At 54.3% G+C, this 21,430-nt stretch overlaps 1 protein-coding gene across 1 annotated transcript; it reads right to left on the bottom strand.

Moving 5' to 3' along the window:
• Nucleotides 1–1,401: 1,401 nt before the first annotated feature.
• Nucleotides 1,402–20,773, bottom strand: TAS1R2 (taste 1 receptor member 2). The gene is made up of 6 exons (XM_025448081.3): nucleotides 20,592–20,773; nucleotides 18,754–19,054; nucleotides 16,616–17,386; nucleotides 12,018–12,227; nucleotides 3,779–3,902; nucleotides 1,402–2,617 (listed from the first exon to the last, which is right to left on the bottom strand). The coding sequence occupies exons 1-6, from the start codon at nucleotides 20,771–20,773 to the stop codon at nucleotides 1,695–1,697; spliced, it is 2,511 nt and encodes an 836-aa protein (XP_025303866.3). The 3' UTR covers nucleotides 1,402–1,694.
• Between the last annotated feature and the right edge of the window lie 657 nt (nucleotides 20,774–21,430).

The following is a 21,430-nucleotide window of genomic DNA, read 5'->3' as shown; positions in this document are numbered from 1 at the left end:
TGCTCGGCCAGCGCCCCTGGAGCACCTGCTATGGGCCAGCCCTGGCCAGAGCCTCAGCCTGGAGAAACAGGGAGCGTCCCTGCCGCTGCCGTGATGGAGAAGCAGCCCCACAATGTGAAGGCCGTTCCCCCAAACTCCACTTGATTCAAACCAAGATCCCGCCGCTCACCACCTTAAAGCACGAGAGAGGTAGATTCAAGGCATCTGGGTGGCTCAGCGGTTGAACGTCTGCCTTTGGCTCAGGGCGTGATCCCGGGGTCCTGGGATCGAGTCCCACATCGGGCTCCCCGCATGGAGCCTGCTTCTCCCTCTGCCTCTGTCTCTGCCTCTCTCTGTGTCTCTCAGGAATAAATAAATAAAATATTTTTAAAAGAGGTAGATTCAGGACAAGAAGGAGATAGTCCTGCCCTCCCGGCTGTGAATGAGCTTCAGGACGTTGCTTCTGCCAAGGGGGGTGTCGGGCCAATCTAGAAACCATTCCTGGGGGCGTTCTGAGGCCGCCACAAGGTCACCCCAGTAACTGAGCCTTCAGGGAGCCTGTCTCTCTGCCCGAGTGCAGTGAGGCTCTGACACACGCCCCCCTTCCAGCTGGCCACCCCTGAGCTGGTCACTCGACCTCTCTGGGCAGCAGCTTTGAGGCCTCAGCGCTGAAATTCTGGCTCCCGGGTGAGCTGTGAGAGGCCGGCTCTGACCCCTGGATGGAGAATCGGGGCTCCTCCTGCCACCCAGTATGATAGGCATGGGCACAGCCACACCCAGAACTGCACTGTCTTCGGGGTTCAGCGGTGCCAAGGTGGCGGTGCCATGGCACATGCTGGCTCTGGAGCACGTGTGAGGCCCAAGCATCCTCGAGACGATGCCCAGAATTAGGCCAACGTAGTTTGCAGCAGAGGCTAGTACCATGGACATTTGGGTGTAAAAATGAAACACGGCCCTATTTTGACTCTGGTGGTTAAAGGGACATGCAGATTTGCAATTGTTGGCATTTATTGAGTGCCTACTGTATGCACTCCACGCCCATTCTCTCTGACCCTTCAGTGTCCCTGGGAAGGAGCTCTTGTTCCTATTGTAGGGACGGGGACGTCGAGGCTCAGAAACAGTGAGCAGTTGGCCCAAAGTACACAGCTCAGGCGTGGCAATGCTGGGTTAGAAAGCAAAGTCTCTGACTAAAATCTTTCTCTGGGGAAGGGGGGACGCTCTAGAAACAAGAAGGAAACTCATTCGCGTCACCCAAGTGAGGTTTATTCACATGCATTTATGGCGCAGCAGCCCCGAGGCGCAGCCGTTGCTCAGAGAAGCTGGGTCCCAGTCTGGGGAGGGTCTGGGAGGTGAGGCACAGACAGGGGGGCAGCTAGTGACTGACACCGCCGCCCCGCAGACATCCCCCGACACCAGCCCGTCCCAGCCCCTGCAGCCCAGCCTTCGCTCCCCAGGAACAGGAGGGAGGGGAACGAGCCTGCATCCGCTGTGACCACCAGATGGAGACTGTAGGCTGCTCAAATCCATCTCTGTCGGGGACACCAGTAGGGTCCCCACCTAGGCAGGTTTTCCTAGAATGGGCGGCAGGGCCTAGCAAGCCAAACAGCTACCGGGAAACTGCGACCTGCACCCAGCTCCACCTCCCCACCCCGTCTGCGTCTCCCCCCGCTCCCAGCTGAGCCCTTGGGCCCCCTGGGCAGCCCTAGTGGGCGGTGCTAGTCCTTCCCCATGGTGTAGCCCTGAATCATGCTGCTGAAGTAGACCTGCGTGTTGCGCTCTGGGTAGAAGAGGACCATGTAGCATTTGGGACCAAAGTAGCCAAAGCTGATGCCCAGAAGGTTGAGCACGGTGACCAAGAGGTCCAGGATGGTGACCAGGACCCCGTCATAAACGGACATGAAGGTGCAGAGGGAGACGGAGGAGGTGAAGTAGAAGGTCATGCAGAGGGTGATGAACTTGGCCTCGTTGTAGTTGGTGGGCAGCTCCTTGCCCATGTAGGCGAAGCTGAAGCCCGCCACGGACAGGAGCAGGTCCAGGCTGGTGTTGAACAGCAGCGCCCTGCGGTAGTTGCAGGACAGGACCATGATATTGGGGTCATCGGGGTCGGGGCGGGCAGTAGGGTTGGCGGTCATGGCCAGCACGTTGCCTGCCACGATGACCACCTTGAGCACCATGAAGGACGCCACGAAGACGTAGGGCCCGTGGCAGCGCACCCAGTAGCCGTAGGCGCGCGGGAGGCGCCTGGCCATCTTGAAGATGCAGACGATCTGGAAAGAGCGCACGGTGATGCAGGAGATGCAGATGGTGAAGCAGAGGGTGAAGAAGGTCTGGCGCCAGAGGCACGAGAAGAACGTGGGCTGCCCTATGTACATGGGGACCATGGCGTACGCCAGCAGCAGCGGCACCAGCATCAGGAAGCACATGGGGCCCCCGGCCGAGCGAACCACGGGCGTGTGGAGGTGCCTCCAGAAGATCACCATGATGGCCAGGGTGCTGAGGAAGCCCAGGATGGTCAGCATAACCACAAAGATGGTGGAGGGCTCGTGCCATTCGAGGAAGGCCAGCCGCCGCTTGAAGCAGGAGGTGTCGTTCCTATGGGACCACTCGTAACTTGGGCAAGGCTGGCAGTCAAATTCGTCTGCAAGAGCCCACGGCAGCTCCCGTCAGCCTCGCCCACTTGGCAGCACCCCCATCCTCTGCACCCGCCCCGGGCCAGGCCTCGGGGGTGGGGGGCGAGCTGAGGGCAACGCCTACCGGCCTAGCCACCACCACTCACTGCCCCTCTTACACCCACTGGCCCATCAGCTCCTCCCTGCAACCCCATTTCACAGATGAGTAACCCGAGGCTCAGCCAGGTGGTCGTTACAGAGGCAGGGTTTGAACCGAGGTTCCCTTGACTCGGATCCTAACAACTGTAATTCCTTGCTCCCGAGACCTTACCCTCTGGTGGCATAGACACTCACACATTGGTCCAAAGAATTCCTTCAACACATTTTTTTTTTCAAACACCCTCCACAGTGGGTGATGGGCACCTGAGGTGGGAGGACAGAGACGTGGGCGAAACCTAGCCAGCCCCCTGCCGTCAGGAACCGACCAACTGGGTAGGGGAACAGCCTGTGAAATCATGCAACAAATTTTTGTTGGGCACCTACTCTGGGCTCTGGGCTCTGCTGGGCCCACGGTAAGTACTCTGATGAGGAAGTCACGAAAAAAAATAATTTAAGCCCCAGCTGTGAACGGTGCTCAACACTAAAACAGAGGGAGAGAAGGCATTGTCCGCACCTTCCCGGCGTTTGTGATCTATAGGGGGAGGTATGAGCTCTTCTGATCAAGGATGTCACTCAATCAAAATTCACTGAGCAAACGTGATACGCTCTGCACTACATTAGGCACTGGGAGGTCAGAGAGATAAACCAGATCCTGTCCCGTCTGCCAGAAACATTTCTTCTATGGACAGAGACATTCATTTATTCATTCATTCACCCACTCATCCATCCATCCAGCCATCCATCCAATGGACATTCTCTGGTCTGACACCCCTGAGCCCTCAGCTACATGTGCGTGGAGTGGGGACCAGTGACAGCCTTGCCTGGTGGAGGGCTGTTCCTTCTCCCACCCTCCCTAGCAGCGAGCATTGAAGATTTTTCTCTACACCAATTCCTAGGGAGATACACTGGAATCAGGCATGGACCCTGGCCTTTGGACACTTACATCCTGTGGGGGAGACTCCAGAGACCCTGCTCTCAGAGCAGGGCAGGGCTGAGGGTGGGGAGCAGGGGTGCGGGTCTGCAAGTCCCACCTGCAGTTCGGTTGAGGAAGGTGCCAGGAAGGCAGTCAATACACTCGAAGCAGCAGGAGTGGATGCCCACAGGCTTCTTCCTTTGGCCAGGATGGCAGTCCTTGGAACACATGGACACGGGGATCTGGAGGGAGGAGGACAAGAGCCCCTGAGACCAACCAGCAGGATGCTCTGGGGAGGGAAGCCTGGCCCCCGTCTGGGATGGGGAAGGAGCAGGAGTTGCCATTAGAACTGGACGTCTGGGGGATCCCTGGGTGGCGCAGCAGTTTGGCGCCTGCCTTTGGCCCAGGGCGTGATCCTGGAGACCCGGGATCGAATCCCACATCGGGCTCCCAGTGCATGGAGCCTGCTTCTCCCTCTGCCTGTGTCTCTGCCCCTCTCTCTCTCTGTATGTGACTATCATAAATAAATAAAAATTGAAAAAAAAAAGAACTGGACGTCTGTAGGGACCCTCTTAGTTTGGCCTGCCTGACACCGGATCCACCTTCTTCCCATGACAGCATCCAACTGATGAGACGGAGACTTCCTAAGGTTGCCAAACAGACAGGATGTGACTCTGGGGCTGCCAGCAGCCACCTGCCTCCATGGAGGGGGAGCACTCCCAAGGAAGGGACCGCGCTCTGGAGAAAGACCCTGGATCCATCCGTGCCTGAAGTCTCATGGTCTACCCCCGGAGTTTTCAATGATGGGAAGCAACGACTTCACTCTGTGCTTACACCACTTTCTGCCATGTGCATCTAAGAGTCTGACACAGCCTTTGCGGAGCGGCAGGGGTTTTCAGCTGAATAAGAGCAGGTAGGCAGTGGCCATGTCTCTTGTTCTTACCGCTCAATTTCTGTAGAATAGAGGACCCCCCCTCCCCGCCCTGGTTTAGTGAACACACAGATGAATTACAAGCAGAGGGAACAGTAAAGGCAATGAGGCTGGGGGATGGAAGGGAGTCAGCAGGCACCGGGAGAAGGGTGCAAGGTGGGAGAGCCACATCCTGGAGGCTCCTGTGTGGCACCCTAAGGATGGAGGGGCAGTGGGAAGCCATCGCTCCTGAGTGGGGGAGCAGCCCAACCAGATTCAGGTGGCACAAAAATCATCCTGATGCCCAAACAGGAGGGTGTTATGAGAGCGCGCATATGAAGGGCCGGGGCCCACACAAGGGGAGCCGCAGTGGGACCACTTGGCCCCTGAACCCCTCCTTTCTTGCCTCTGAGAGGTCACCTGTCTTCCTGCTCCACCCCCATCATCCCTCCTGCACATGGTCATCAGATGACACCTCCAGACATCTTGTTCTGCTGCTTTCTTGTTCCTGGAAGAACCTCAGAGACTCTCCATCAGCCAAAATAAAACATCTGATCCCCCGCCAGCCTCTCCAGGCTGTCAGGGGTCTTCTCTGCCTCCAACAGGACCACACACATGCACACCAACACACGTGAGCACCTTGTCCACACCTACGCCTTACCACCCCCTTGCCATGTATCCTCCCCCCACAACCCCACCACCTCCTGAACTCATCTCTTCACTCTTCCCTAAGTAACCAACTTAACCCTCTCTTACTCATGGACTCTCAACCTGCTATTCATTCACTCACTCCATTCATTCATTCATTCATTCATTCATTGAAAAAAGTACTGAGCCAGGCACTGGAAATACAGCAGTGAATCAAACAAGGCCCCGTCTTTGTTCCCAAGGAATCAATACCTTCACAGGGAAAAGACACAATTCACATCTGAATATGTAACTTGACAAGTGGTGATAAATACCAGGAGGAAAAGCAGAGCCATGCAGAGGGGGTGGAACACAAAGGAGGGGCTGGTTGCAAAATCGAACAAGGTGGACAAGGGTAGTCTCACTGAGCGGCTGACACTGGAGCAGAAACCTGATGGCTGTGAGGAACCAAGCCACAAGGAGATCTGCACAGGCTGAGGGAACAGCTTATGCAAAGGCCCCATGGCCAAGAGGGACGTGGCATGGTCACTGAGCAGTAAGCCCCGTGTCACTTGAGCACCAACGTGAAGGGCAGCAGCAGATTAGTTCAAAGAGGTCACGTCGAAATACTTGGACTTTCACTCTGAGTGAAATGAGAAACCAGGCAAGGATTCCATGCAGAGGAATGACAGGATCTGAGTCCCTTTTAACAGGATTGTCCCAGGTTCCATGATGAGTTTAAACCGTGAGGGGCCAGAGCGGAAGCCAGGGAGCAGGTAGGATGCTGTCACAATAGCTCAGGGCAAACAGTGGTGGTTCTCGCTAAACAGGCAGTGGTGAAACAGAGGAGAAGAGCTCAAAACATTTCTGAAAGAAATTAGGACCTAAGTAAATGGAAAGACATTCCACATTCATGCCTTGGAAGACTCGACATGGTGACAATGTCAATACCACCCGAAGCAATCTGCAGATTTAATGCGATCCCTACCAAAATCCCAATGATTCTTTTTTGTTTGCAGGAATAGAAAAACCTACCCTAAATCAGATAAATCTCAAGAGACCCGGGGTCCCCAAAGCAATCTCCAAGATGAACAAAGCTGGATGACTCAATTTCCTGATTTCAACACGTACTGCAAAGCTATAGTAATCAAAGCAACATGGTGCTGCCATAAAGACAGACATACAGACCGATAAACCAGAATAGAGAATCCAGACACAAACCCTCACATATAGAGTCAAATGATGTTTTTGACAAGAGTTCCAAGACCATTTAGTGGGGGGGTGGGGGTGCGTGCAGAGGGGAATCTTTTTTCCAATGAATGGTACTGGGAAAACTGGATATCCACATACAAAAGGGTAAGGTTAGACCTAACACGACACACAATCACCTCAAAATGGAACCATGACTTCAATGGGAGACTTACAATCATAAAAACAACTAGAAGAAAACATAGGGCCCGAGTGTCATGATGCTGGAGCTGGCAGTGATGTCCTGGACAGGACTTCATGAACATTTAAAACTCTTGTCCCTCAGATGATATTACCAAGAGAGTAAAAAGGCAATACACAGAATGGGAGACAATATTTGCAAATCATATATCTGACAAGGGATTAGTATCCAGAATATTTAAAGAACCCCTAGAACAGAATGGCTTAATTCACAAAGGGACAGAGGAAAAAAAATCAAAACAAAAAAACAAAAAACAAAAAACAAAGGGACAGAGGACCCGAATAGAGATTTCTGTAAGGAAGAGATACAAACAACGAATAAGCACGACAAGATGCTCATTCAGCAATCAGAAAATGCAAATCAAAACCACGGCAAGAGACCACCCCACATGCATTAGGATGGCTACTATTTAAAAAAAAAAACAAAAACAAAAATAAAAACAAATAAACAAATAAACAAAACCAGAACATAACCAGTGTTGGTGAGAATATGGAGGAACTAGAATCTCCTGTCCGTGGCTGAGAATGCAAAATGATGCCGCCACTGTGGCAAACAATATGGGGGTTCCTCAAAAAATTTAAAAATAGAACAAACACATGATGCAGCTTCCACTTCTGGGTGTATACTCGAAAGAATTGAAAGCAGACTCTCAAAGAGATGTCTGGGCGCCCACGTTTATAGCAGAATTGTTCACAATAGCTTAAAGGTAGAAGCAACCTGAGTATGTCCATCGACAGATGAACAGATGAGCGAACTGTGATGTTTTGATTGGATTAGGATTATTCATAATCATGATCCACTGACTGAATGGGTTCTTCCATCTCGAAAAGGCAAGAAATTGTGACACAGGCTACAAAACGGATGAACCTGAGGACGTGAAGCTAAGTGAAACAAGCCAGTTACAAAAAGACAAATACTGTGTGATTCCATTTATAGGAGGTTCTTTTGTCAAATCCATAGAAACAGAAAGTTGAACGGTGGTTTCCAGGGCTGGGGAGAAGGGGGAGTGGGGAGTTGGTGTTTAATGGGCATAAAGTTTCCATTCTGAAGGTGATGCGTTCTGGAGGTGGAGGGTGGTGGTGATAGCACAAGAATGTGAACGTACCTAACACCACTGAACCACACACTTGGTTATGATGGTAAAACTGTGTATATCTTGCCACAATTTAAAAATTTGGGGAAAAAATGGTTGAAGTGGTAAATGTGATGTTATGGGTTTTTTTTACCATATTTTTTTTTAATTTTAATTAATCTATAGCAAAACTTATAGAATGTAGTGAACACAGTACTTAGAGGAATATACACCGCTATCACTGACTACCAAAAAGAGAAGAAAGCTCTCAAATGAAACTTGTGCCCCATGTTTTCTTCTAGTTGTTTTTATGGTTTTAAGTCTCAACATTTACGGTCTTACGGCAGAGCTGAGCTTACTCTTCTACTCTCCATCAGGGTTTGGTCTACACGGAACTAGATAGCTCCGACATTCTGCAGAACATCATGCTGGTCCGCTGTAACCATGGCATCATACTAATAGGATCTGGTGAGTAGGAAGTAGCAAGGACTCTTTATGGCCAACTAGGATGCGAATCCTCAGGTATAAGTGTATACGATAAACCTTTCAAAGATTCAGAGGAGGCCTGTCATGTCAGTGAGGGGTTTAGGGGTCCCGTGGTCTGGGAAATTCCAGGTCAAGGTCATCCTCTCTAGGCTAAAAGGTAAGTCATTTCATCTTCCATCTCCTGCCCTTACAGAAGCATGACTCTTGATGAACCTCCAGATGTGGGGGACAGCACAAATCACTCTTGGAAATCCTGCTCCAGCCCACATTCAGCAGGCGACTCAGACGGCTTACAGTTTCAAGGTAAAGAATGACAAGCCTAGAGAAAGACTCCAAAGAAGACCCTGGCTGCAGGCCCCGCTCTCCTAGCCACTCAGGCTACACGGCCAGGGAGATCTGCTGATGCACAGGGCAGGATGGGCAAGCCCCAGTAAGAGAGTTGCACGATTCAGCAACAACATGCCTTCCACTGTTTGTGAATCAGCTCCTGTGTCCTGCTGGGCCTTTGTGGGAAACGAGCATGTGGCCTCGGGGACGTCAAGTGACCCTTGATGGAGTCCTGAGGTCGGGCAGGAAGAGTGGCAAGTCTCAATGCAACGGAAATGGTGCATTTGGGATCAGGCCAAAGCAGGGCCAGAGGGAACAGGTGTATTCCTCAAATCAGTGATTCACAGGTGTTACACTCATAGCTTGATATTAGCATGACCTTAAAATGGACTGTCGCCATACTAAGCTCCTCTTTCAAGATAGTAACGAGGGACAATGTCCCTTGTGTGTAGAGTTGCAAGCAGAGCACGCGCTTGCTCACTTTGCGTGGACGGGGAAAGGTCCTGGCGTATGGATATTCCTGGGCTGCTGGGCAGTGATGAATGGCTTGGCTGGTTGCTTGGAGGGCCCAGAAAGGACAAGGCTGGAAGGGTGGAAATGAGATCATTTGGGGTGGGGTGGGGGGGGTGCGGAGATCCACGAGAGTGAGTACTAAGCACGACGACCTTTGTGTCTCGTGGGAATGCCAATCCAAGCAACAGGGAGTGATGAGAGCCAGACGGAAAGGATGAAGCCTCCGGTACAGGTCAGCTGGCCTCCGCCCTGGGCCCCCCGGGGCTCACGCAATGGGCCACAGAGGGGGCACAGTGTCGGGGATGCTGCAGAGGGCCCCCCCCCCCGTGGTCGGCGTAGCTGGTGCTACTGCCGAGCACCTCACTCTGCAGCCCGGAGACCACGCTGAGCCCTGGATTTGCCTCCACTCCACACAGACGCGGGCGCGTCTACAACGTCGGGTGTCTTGTCTTCTTCCCCGAGGAATCCACTGATGCGCCCGTGTGAGAACTCGCCTCCCGTGTCCGCAGGGCAGAGCCGCGATCCAAAGACGTACAACTGAATGAGTTAGCGTCATGGGTCCCCCCCAAAACATCACATCAGACAAAAGACCTATTGTATGGCCAAGGGGGTGTGACACGGGCATGTGACCCCCGGATCCACTGGTCCCAACATATACCGGTCGCCTAGATGTACCCAAACTATCAAGATGACGGGATGGCACACTAAGGGCTCAGGTCGGGTACCGGCTTGGGGACACCACCTTGGGAGTAGGGCCATTGCCCTATAGGATGAGGTGTAAGCACTGAATGGGAGGTTAGTACATAGCACTGTGACCCCAACAGCTGGAATACGGGGGTTCAGCAACCACGGAAGGATCGGCCATGCTCACCCCAGTTCTCGGGGGCTCACCGGGAGACCGGAGCGTCTCATCCCCTCAAGCCCGGACTCTTGCTAGAACTCAGCTTCTGGCCTCCAAAGAGGGAATGGTTCCATCAGCAGATAGCAAAGGCTGTCTGCTGCCCCCATGGTCATTTCAGGGGCCCCATGCCAGCGAACGAGACAGCCAAGGAAGGAGGAGGTAAGTGACTCGGAAGAGCGAGAGGAGCCAGTCGCTGGCACACGGGAGGGCGGGCAGGAGTAGGTCTGGGAACCGGGAGATTGGCTGCGGTGGCCTGGTCGTTACTGCCGCTGGACAACTGCCACAGCCACAGGCCAGCAAGGACAAGATGACCAGGGGCTCAGATACCTGGGGACGAATGTCTGGATCACCCCAGCGGCCAAGTGGCTAAGGGCAAAGGACACTCCAGGGTGGGTGGCAGGAGGGAGGCATGAGTAGACGCTCCACCGGGGACCCCACTGCAGCAGCAGGGCCTATGGGGAGGTCCGCTCAGCTCCCGGTGAGGGCACTGGGCTGGCTGCCGCCCTCCAGGCTCCACCCCACTGGGTCAGGGAGGGACATCATCGCAGTGAGAGCAGCAAGGAATAGACGTCTCTGTGGGCTCCCTCACGTTTTCTCAGGCCCACCTCCTTTTATTTCTGCTACAGCACAGCAACCACTCCATGCAGGCGCTGCCTGTCACACCTCATCTAAGCGACACTCAGTCTCCTTCTCTCTCTGCCCCGGGGCCGTGGCGTGAGATGCTCGTGGGAAACTTCTGGGCACTCACATATCTTGTGACCCGGAAGCACAGGGAGTTAACGCCCCTTGGGGTGACCCCCAACCACAGGAGGTGGGGGCAGTACAGACCCATGGACCCATCCCACCCTCTTCCCTCCCTTGGGGGCCATTCTAAAGTGGCCCTTCAGAAGGTCCTGCTAACACTGAGCTCGCAGTGGTGCCCAGCTTGAGAACATTCCTCTGCTCCTAATGACCTCTCCCCCATCACCTACTCCTGTTCCCGTGGAGCATATCCTGGGATAAACTATCTGCACATCAACCCTTGCCTCAGGCTCTGCTTTCTGGGAGAAACCCGAGTGAAGATGCTGTTATTTGTTGAATCGTGTCCCCTCAAAATTCATAGATTGAAGTCTGAACCCCCAGGACCTCCAAATGTGGTGTTATTTGGAAATAGGATCATTACAGATGTAATGAGCTAAAATGAAGCCCTAGTGGAGTGGGGTGGGCCCCTACTCCAATACGACCCATGTCTTTACAAAAGGGGAGATTTGGAGCCCAACTCACCCACAAGGAGAATGTCATATGGGGGTGATGGCAGAGGTCAGGCGGGACCACCCCAGCCAAGGAAAGCCAGCAAAGGCCAGCAAATGACCAGAAGCTGGGAGAGAGGCCCGGAACATTCTCCCTCACAGCCCTCAGAAGGAACCAACTCTGCTGACACTGCTGTCGGACTGCCAGGCCCCAGAACCACGAGATTACATGTCTGGGTTTACGCCCCCCAAGACTGTGGTCCCCGGTGGGCAGCAAACTAATCAAGACCCCCACCCAACCAACTCCATAGAAATCCCCACACTCAAACGGCAGCACCAAGCACCCTGGGAACTGAGGATAAAGGGGATGGGGCGGGGAGAGGATCCAGATGAGGAAGGCTCTTGGAGCTTCTGTATCCCCTCCCCCTCCCCCTCCCCTCCTACGAGGCTGGGTCCCTGTCTGTCCCCACACACCACCACCACCACTCCGACAGCTTGTTATGCATCTAAGAGGGTAAAACAGAGGAGCTTTGGAATGACAGGTGCCAGACGCAGCTGAGGGTACAGCTACCGTACGGGGAGCACCAGCAATGGTTGACGTGAGAGCTGAGTCCTCAGCACACGCGTGTCCAGCACACGTTCACTGGGCACAGCCCCTGAGCCCCTGGGTCTCGGGGAGCCAGAAACCCTAGGCCTTATCAACGGGAGGGACAGGGCCTAGACGCCCCGCCCCCACTGCACAGACACCCCCCCACCCGCTGTCAGTGACGGATCTCGGGTCCAGAGGGCCCTCGCCACCCCAGGGTGAGCCGGTGCCCAGCCCCAGCCCTCAGAGAGCTGACCGTGTTGTTGGCGGTGTGCCAGGAGATGTTGTGGATGGCCTTGAGCTGCCGCAGCTTGGGGTAGTAGGAGGCGATGCTCTGGAAAGGGTTCTGGCTCAGGTCCCACTGCCACTGGATGACCTCCATGGGCATGAGCACGTCCCCTTGCTTGTCAAAAAAGACACTGTGGCCCAGAAGGGTGAAGTTGACCTTCCAGATTTCCTTAAGGAGCTAGAAGGGCCAAAGGGAAAGGCTGGCATCAGAGCTGGGGCCGGACCCGGGGGAAATTTTCCCATCCCCCTAGCCTGACTTCCACATGGGGACAAGGGGGCAAGAGGACTGAGAAGGGGGCCACCCGGGAGGTGGGGGCTGAGAGCTCCAGCTCTGGGGTCGGATACTCTGGGTTTAGACACCAGCTCTGCCACCTGCTATGAGGCCTTGCACCTGTTGCCTGACCTCTGTGAGCCCCAGTTTCCTCTTCAGCGAAGCAGGACAACAAAAACCCTGTCTCCTGGGCTCGGAGGCAACAAATGAGAGTTTACCTATGTTGGGAACTTAGCACGGTGCCTCAACACGAGTAAGTACTCACCTCCCGCCGAAGTGTTGATCTTATTCCTTCTCCCTGGAAGTCACTCAGCCACCCCTCGGGGACCCATAGCTGAGCTCGAGTCCACTGCCTCCCTCACCTGCCCTGGTCAGCTGCACCTGCCCCTGTCCCTCTGGGGGCTTCCTGCCTCCCCCCAGTTAGAGGCCAGTCTCCAGTCTCTCCCCATGTCATCGTCCCCCGTCGCTCTGAGCATGCAGAAGCTGGTACAAACTGGAACATGCTTTGGACTGGGCATCCTCTGGCCTGAATTCCAATCTGAGCTTTTTCCTCAATTTGCTGTGTGACTTTGGGTAAGTCACTGAACCTCTGTGCTGACCCCTTGAGGGAACTTCCAACTTAGATATTTCATCAATCTAGCTCCTAGATTTTCCCACCATAAATGAGAGAGTCTATTGGGCTGTATCTTGGGGGACCTCCCTTCGGGGACCGACACACAGTTAGCCAAGGGATTTGGGCTCTCGCCTTCTTCCCACCCTGACCACAGAGTCAGGCTCTGGAAGTCTCTGGAATTTGCACATGATGCTGCGACTGGGGGCAATGGTCTCGGGAGCTGAGAGGAGGAAGGCTCCTCGCAGGTGGTGGGCCTCTGGCAGGGGTGAGGATGGTGGAGGCCTTAAGGAGCCAGGTCCTGGTGGCCAGGCCCATCCCCGCACTGACCTGGCCAGGCTGGGCTCAGCAACCCCAGATTCCAGGGCTCTGACAGAGGGGTCAGAAAGGATCCTCCCTGCAACTCTCCTGACGGGGAGGAGGCCTGGATTATCACTGTCCAGACACTGGTGTCAGACATGGAAGAGGGGAAAGAGGAAGACACGGAGCTTCTATCTGCACCGGGTCATGGACACACAGCGCGGTCAGTCCCCTCCAGAGCTCAGCACGGTGCTTAGCGTTCCTTCTGCTTAGCACATGAGAAACCCAAGGCCCGGATGCATTAAATAACCTGCCCAAGGTTGCAGAGCTAGTGGTGGCAAAGCTGGGATTCAAACCTAAGTACCAAGCTCTGCCCCCCGACTGACGGACAGAGGGACTGTACCTGAGATGCCGAGATGGCAAGCACGTGGCAAATGCCACAAGGGCGCCATCCCCACCCCCATTTGTAAAACAAAAATATTGGACCTGGAGATTCTAAGACCTTGCAACTTCCACCCTCTATGATTCCATAACCTGATGAACAGTTTCCCTGGGACCGCCAAAGCCCTCTGCCCTCTGCCAGCCTGGATTTCCCGAGCGTGCCCCCGAGCGCATCCCCAGCCCCCCAACACCACGGGCAGTGTGACCTCCCAGCCTCCATCCTCAAGTATCTTAGTCACCTGAGGCCTCTCCATCCCCACTGCCCCTGCCCTTGTGCCTCATTACCACCCCACACCACCCCCCACCACTGCCCTGGCCACTCCCCAGCTGGGTGATCGTCACTTCTCTAGACCTAATGTGGGAGAACAATCATCAAGTAACAGTGTCTACTCACAGCGTGTCTGCGGGTAGATGGCAAATCACATAAGGGCTTAGCACACAGTAAGTGCTCCTCTGTTCATTAATTCATTCAATAAACATTCACTGAGCATCAGCTCTGACCCAGACCCAGTGCCAGCAGCTCGGGATACGACACTAAATAGGATTGAAAGGTCCCTGCTTGGGGCGCCTGGGTGACTCAGTTGGTTCAGCATCTGCCTTCGGCTCAGTCATGACCTCGGGGTCCCGGGATCGAGCCCAGCATTGGGGTCCCTGCTCAGTAGGGAGTCTGCTTCTCGTTCCTCCTCTGTCCCTCCCCCACCCCTGCTCATTCTCTCTCTCTCTCAAATAAATAAAATCTTAAAGAAGAAAAAGAAAGAAGAAAAAAAGAGGAAGGAAGGAAGGAAGGAAGGAAGGAAGGAAGGAAGGAAGGAAGGAAGGAAGGAAGGAAGGAAGGAAGGAAGGAAGGAAAGAAGGAAGGTCCCTGCTTTCCCGGCCTACATTTGGGGGTGGGGGTGGGGTAGGGAATAGTCAATAAACAAGAAAGCCAGTAAATAGACAATAAAAATTTGGGGTTTTATCACAAAAATCGACAAGGTGGCATGGCATGACCCAGCGTCAGGGTGGGGGGCCCGTTAGGGCAAAGGGGAAGGACAGCTGGACCCCAGCTCCCCCGCCCCACCAAGCCATGCACCTGTTGTAGGGCAGCGTCCACCCCAAGCCAAAGGCATCGTGGTCCAACGTGTCCACACAAAAAGGCATCATTTCCTAATTCCCATGGTGACACCGTTCACACCAGTGGAAACCCTGGGTGACGTTTGCATAGGATGAGCGGGGCTCCTTGCTTCCTGTCCCTATCCCCCCGCCGCCTCAACCCCAACCTGACTTGATGAATTGTCTCAAAAACAGCATCTCAGTGCTTGGCTTGAAACTCCGTGGGCTCCTCCTGGGTCCAGAACAAAGCACCACCAACTTCATCGGGCCCAGAATGTCCTCCGATGTCACCTGCGGCTCCCCTCCTGCCCCGTTCTTCGGCCACAGTGAGCTGAGCACACGACCAGGCCACCGATCCCCTCCTGGAATGTCTCATGCCTTCCTGGCCCCTCTCGCTCCTAGTGACTTGCACACCGCAGACCCCTCCCCCCCCAACCCACTGCCGCCACAGTACAACTCTTCCCTCCTGCTGCACTCAGCAGAGACAGAGCTTACTGGCTGTCCCCCTCCCTCCTAGGGGGACGGTCTGGTGCTCCCACAGGGCCCAGCCAGGGCCTGCACATAGTGCATGTGCAGTAAATGGGCAGGGTGTTCTGGTTGCTATGATTGGTGCTCTCTGGTCTCCACTGTTAGGAGAGGGAAGAAGTTGACTGGTCCTTCATCACAGCTCTTGGCACTTGTGCCTGGGAGAGCTGAAGAGCACAGTGGGAAAACCACGAGGGGGTCAAAGGGCCCACCAGGGCTCAAAGCTGGGGTCTGCGGCTTCCCTCTGAAACCATCACCGCTGGGTCACCTTGGCTCCCTGTCTCAGTCCTCCTCTCTGTAGATTATCAACCTCATAGGACGGCCACAGGGTAGGGCGATGTATACCAGGCCCTCGGGGCCTACTGATGCTCAAATAAACAGTAAAGCACCCATGATAATTACGTGTATTATTAACACAGCAGCACCCATAATAAAATATAATGTCTAGCAGGCTGGCACTAGAATTCCTTTTAAAGAATAACTGCATTTTTAGAGAAAATAAGCTCTTAGGGTTGCAAGGTTAGGCTCTGAGATTGTGGGTCAGAGGTACAAATAAATAGATTAAGGGAAGGAGGGTTTTTTTTTTTTTTTAAAGAGCTAGGTTGCTCTGGGAAGGAAGTGTACAGGTATTTGGGGATCGGGGATCCAGAAAAAGGGGAGGAAGCAGAGAATAAAGACAGAATATAGGCAAGGGTTGGAGGAGTGCCTGAACCTTAAACCACGAAAAAGCCAAGGAGCCATTCAAGCACAGAGATGCCGGGTTATTAGGTATGAGGTGTGCGTCTCTGATGTGAATCCCCTCTGCTCCTCTGCTCCTCAGTAAAACCTCTCACCCCCATGAGGGTTTCCTGATTGGGTGTGCGTGTGTATAAGTGCAAGTCAGAAAAACACAGTTTTAAATTCCAGCTTGGAATCCAGACAACACAAACCTGGAACGAGAGGAGGTGCGTAAACCTCAAGTAGGGCCTCAGAGAGAGGAGGGAGTACACAAGTGGGCCCCCGAGGCCTCTTATCCAGAGAAATGGCAGGGGACCTGGGGCCCCCACGGCCTGCCAGGCTCCCTTCCAGGGAATTTCACCCAAATCTCCTACCAGGACAGGCCACCTTGGATGGCGATGATTACATTTAAAAAAAAAAAAAAAAAGGAGTTTTGTCACCATGAAGGATTTCTGGTTCTATGTGTCTGGAGGGCAGGGCATGTCCCATGACCTCTCCCGCCAGTTTGCCCAGAACCCAGCATGAGATGGGAAGGCTAGAGCCCAGCAGGTGCACCCAGCGTCTCCATGACAACCACTCTATGCCTGCCCTTCCACGGGGTGGGCCTCACCTGCCAGGGGTAGACCACCTCCTTGGAGCAGGCCTGGGTGCAGCCCAGGAGGCTGTGTAATGCATGGGCCACGGCGTAGACAGCCGAGTACACGTTGTAGACCACGCGCTCGCCAGAGAGCGTGAGGATGCTATTGAAGGACGCGGTGGTGTCCTGGCAGGTGTCGCACTCCTGGTTGCAGGTGGCCTCCAGGCTGGTCCTGTTGGGCTCAGGCAGCCTGACCGGGGTGCGGCGTATGCGGAACTCGCTGAAGCCCGGGATGGGCACACTCTGGGTGGTGACGCCCAGGAAGGTGCCGGTTTGGCGCAGCTCGGTGAGGTTGTGCAGAACCGGGTCGATGGCCCAGGACTCGGAGGCGATCCACACGGCGCCCGTGAAGTTCTGGCGGAGCACCTCGCGGAAGAAGTTGTGCAGGATCAGGTCTGGCGAGAACAGCACCACGACGCGCGCCGAGCTCTGCTGCAGCTTGCCCACGATGGCCTCCAGGCGCTGGCGCTCCCACTCCGTCACCACCTGGTCGGGCTGCGGCATGGGCAGCGTCTCCTGGAAGGCGATGCAGATGTCGCGGGTGGCCAGGCGATCTTTGAGCAGCTGGCTGTTGTAGCGGCCGTAGTCGTCGCTGCTCACTAGCACGATGATCCAGTTCCAGTTGAAGTGGAGCAGGAGCTGCACCATGGCCTCGATCTGGTGGTCCGCGCCCGCCACTGTGCGCAGCAGGGCCGGGAAGTGCTGCTTGTCCCGCAGATCGTCACTGATGGCGCTGTAGGTGATCTGCGGGAGGGGACCCCTGCCGGCGCATGAGCTAGGGCCTCGCCAGGCCACCAAAGCATCCCCCCACCCTTCCCCCTACAGTCTCCGCTGAACGTGGCGGCGGCCAGGTGACCCGGCAGGCACTTGAAAACCCTTCAATAGCTCCGAAAGTCACGCAGGGACAGTCAGAGTCCTTCAGGGGCCCCCAAGGGGCTCCATCACTGACCCCGGCCCTCACCTCCCTGACTTCATCTCCTCCTAGTCTCTCCCGGGTCCCAGTTCTGCTCCCTGGTTCCATAAGCGAATCCAGGCACCTGCCGGCCTCTGCATTCGCTGCTCCCTCTTCCTGAAGGCTCTTCTCCCAGACACCTCCGTACCTCCCTCACCCCTTCACCTCCCTCAAGCCTTTGTCCAATTGCCAGCGAGGCTCACCCGACCACCCTGCTTGCAGTTGCAGCCTCCCTCTCCCCGTTCCATCTGTCCACCGACCCGTCCAGCCCCCCTCACCCTGTTTGCCTTTTACCTTTGTGCACGGCACTTCTCACTTTCCAGCAGCCCTATCATGTGCTTCCTGACATGGCCTGTCTCTCCCACTGGGGGGTGAGCTCAATAAATATTTGTTAAGGGAATGAAAGAATGAGTTTAGTCCTGAAAGAGACGCCTCACCTAAGTACATTAACATTTACTAGGCACCTACTGTGTGTCAGACCCTTGGTGCTTTGCATAATAAAAATGTCAGCAAAAATACAGTATTTGCAGCTACCTACTGTGTGCCAAGTCTTCTTGCGCTAGCTGCTCTTTAATGTGTTGAAGTTTTAGACCAACTAAAACTGGTTGAGGCATTTTCGATCATGATGATGATGACGCTTACAATAATAGTACTAATACTAGTGGCATTTTTCTGAGGACCTACTATGTGGCAGACCCTGTACTAGGCAACTGTACAGGATAATATTGAGCATTTTCTGGGTTTTCATTTCTGTGCAAGGAAGGTGCCTTAGATAACGACCATTACATAATTGACCAGCTACTGTATCCTATAAATGTCTGCAGAGGTTAAATCCTTTAAGCCTCAGACAGTCCTAGGATGGAACTCTCATCATCCCATTTTATAGGTGGGGAAGCTGAAGCTCAGAAGAGTTAAGAGATTTGCTCCGTGACTCAAAATGGCCAAGACTCAGAGCCAAGATGCACGCCCAGGTCTGTCTGTCTCCAAAGCCTAGGCTTCTCATGAATAGGCCAGGCTTCCCTCCCAGGGTTGGGGCTGACATCCTGACCTGGCTTCCCACCTCCTTCTCCCCTCATGACCAGTGGGGGGAAGCGAGCCCTCTAGACAACCCCTCCTCTGCCCCCTCCCCAGCTCCTTCCCCCAGGAGCCAGGGCCTCACCTGTGGAAGGAGGAAGAGTGAGAGGAAATGGGCCACAGTAGTAGTGGACTCGGAGTTGTCAGGGCCAATGACCGCCAACACACGGGGCACGTAGTGGCTGTAGTCCTCCTGGATGGGCAGGGAGTAGTCCTCCCGTGCCAAGAAGTAGAGCACGGGCTGGACGTTGTTGGAGATGTAGCAGACATCCACTATCTCATAGCCCAGCAGCACGCCGGGCAGCAGGTCGCTGCGGTTGTTAATCTCTTCCACCGCAAAGCGCATGGCCTGCATCAGGTTGTAGCCCAACACCTTCATTTCATACCTGGGGAAGCCATGGAGGGTGGGGTAGGAAGCAGGTCCAGAGTGGGAAGGGGCAGGATTGTTTCCTGGAGAGCCTGCTTGTTTCCTCTGCCTACCAGAGGAAAGCCCAGGAGTTATCCAAGAAAGCGCCATTCCAGGATATTCTGGTATTTTTATCATCACATCGTGGTCACCATGCCATACCACATCTCTAGGTTCACCATCATCCCTATGACCACCTCTGGCATTATGATCCTTGTGGCTACCATCAATCACTACCATTGTCACCACTACCACCATCCCTATGATCTACCACCACTTTACCAATGTCCACGGATACAATCACCATTACCCACTACAATGTCTGCCATCGCTATCATCACTGTCACATCATGCACCTACTATTCCCTATGAACAATATCATCATCACTGCCATCACTGTGACCACATGTCTGTGCCCACCACTACCAATACTGCCAGCACCATCACACCAGCACCATCATCTTCATCACCATCATGATCCTCATCACCACCATCACCACCATCCCCCTCATCACCATCATCTTCATCACCATCATCATCTTCATCACCATCACCACCACCACAACGATCCTCACCACCATTACCATCCCCATCATTACCACCATCATCATCATCACCATCATCGCCGTCATCACCACCATCACCACCACCATCATCATCACCATACTCTTCACCATTTGCATTATCACCAGTATGACTGCTATCAATGTTATCAACATCACCACCATCACCACCGTTACTTCACTGGTCTCCCCACCACTATCACAGGCATCAGAACATTCAACAATGTGCCTGGTACCATCACGGCACCATCACCCTCACCATTCTCAAATCAGCACATGATCTTCCCCAACATCACAAAAAGCATGCATTTCTTACAGTTGGCCCTTTATCACCTTTATCCCTTCCTTTTTCCTTCTCTCTCAGAATGCCTTCCCTCTCTGCACTAGGTCTTTAATTCATAATCCCTTGCTTGCATGAAGATGGTCCACCTAATCTTGAGTGATGCCACCACCCCGTGAGACGGGTGAAGGAAATCCTTCCCGTCCTGGAAGCACCGCCACCCACCTAACCACAGCCCTAGAGAAAGGCAAACATTCCCCTCCGGTCTGAGAACCTGCTACAGAAAAACCACGTTTCTGCCTTCCAAAGGCGTAACCCTTGGTTTCTAGACCAGGCCTTGACATGGACTCACTTGCCAAAGTAGGTGGGGGTGATTTTGACGGTCTCTACAACCCCTCCAGGCTCAAATATCTTGTAACTCTTTATTAAGAGATGTGACTTTGGGCCTACCAGGTCTCCATGTTTCAGAACACAATTGCCGAAGATCTTAGTGACATGAACTGTGTGGGTTCTCCCTGGGGGCCAGTGGGGATAACCCAGAATGAGGGGTTTTGCAATGGATGAGGAGCATTTCAAGCCCTTGGTCCTGGCCTGGTCCCCTGAGGACCACGGGACCAGCGCAGGCTTCCCACCCCACCCCCATCACCACATCCAGCCTCACACTGGAGACTCACTTCTTGCACTGGGGCACCTGCAGGAAGCTGAGGTGGACGGTGCCCTTCACGTTGGCATGGAGGGTGAAGAGGCCACCCAGGAGGTAATCTCCAGGCAGGTAGAAGTCTGAGTTCTCAGCCGGTTCAGCCAGGACCTGCAGCAGGATGAATAGGGAGCAGACCGCCTTGGCCCGGGGTCCCATGGCTGGGAAGTGGGGGTCCCCAGAGGTGGCCCTGCCTCATCAGAGAGCTGGCAGCTTGACATCAGGGGATTTGCACAGACATTTACATAATGGTGGCCCCGCCGTGGCCCGTGGGGCGGGGAAAGCACCTGGCACAGGTGGAGAGATTTGCGAACTCTGGGGGGAAAGGAAGGGGCCGGAACTAGGATGGTCCCTTCCTAGGGTATGGTGGGACCTGGGTGGTCTAGGAGAATCCCACCTGGAAGTAGAGAAAGCATGTCCTGCTCACTTGGACACTCCCTATAGCCTTCTGCCACTCGATTGAGGACAGGTCTCATGCCCCTGACGTAGCCAACATTTGGGAGCAAAGGACCCAGGTACTCATCCAAGGGGGCAGAGTAGTCTGGCAAATGGAGCCCAAGCTGAGCCTGGCACACAATAATTCATAGGTAGCATTGGCCCCATAGCAGGTGTTCCAGGAGCAGCAGCCACTGGCAGTAAGAACCAGGCATCACGCTGCGTGCTTGCCGTTCACCATCTCGTTTAATGCTCATGATAAGCAGGGCTGGTGCCAGACCCATTTCACGGATGAGGAAACGGAGCCACGAAGAAGTCTAACCCCCACCCCCCACCCCAGGTTGCACTGCCTGCAAAGCTGGGATTTAAATCCCACAGTCA

This window comes from Canis lupus, chromosome 2 (assembly GCF_003254725.2).
Source record: "Canis lupus dingo isolate Sandy chromosome 2, ASM325472v2, whole genome shotgun sequence".
Lineage (NCBI taxonomy): Eukaryota > Metazoa > Chordata > Mammalia > Carnivora > Canidae > Canis > Canis lupus.
The sequence above is the reverse complement of the archived record's forward strand: the minus strand, read 5'-3'. Positions and strand labels throughout refer to the sequence as shown.

Excerpts from the sequence above, each read along its gene's own strand:
- TAS1R2 (XM_025448081.3), bottom strand. The coding sequence starts at position 20,773 with ATGGGACCCCGGGCCAAGGCGGTCTGCTCCCTATTCATCCTGCTGCAG. Across the intron at positions 19,055-20,591 it reads CAGGTGCCCCAGTGCAAGAA|GTATGAAATGAAGGTGTTGG; the intron begins GTGAGTCTCCAG and ends TGGCTTCCCCAG. Across the intron at positions 3,903-12,017 it reads GGCACACCGCCAACAACACG|ATCCCCGTGTCCATGTGTTC; the intron begins GTCAGCTCTCTG and ends TCCTCCCTCCAG.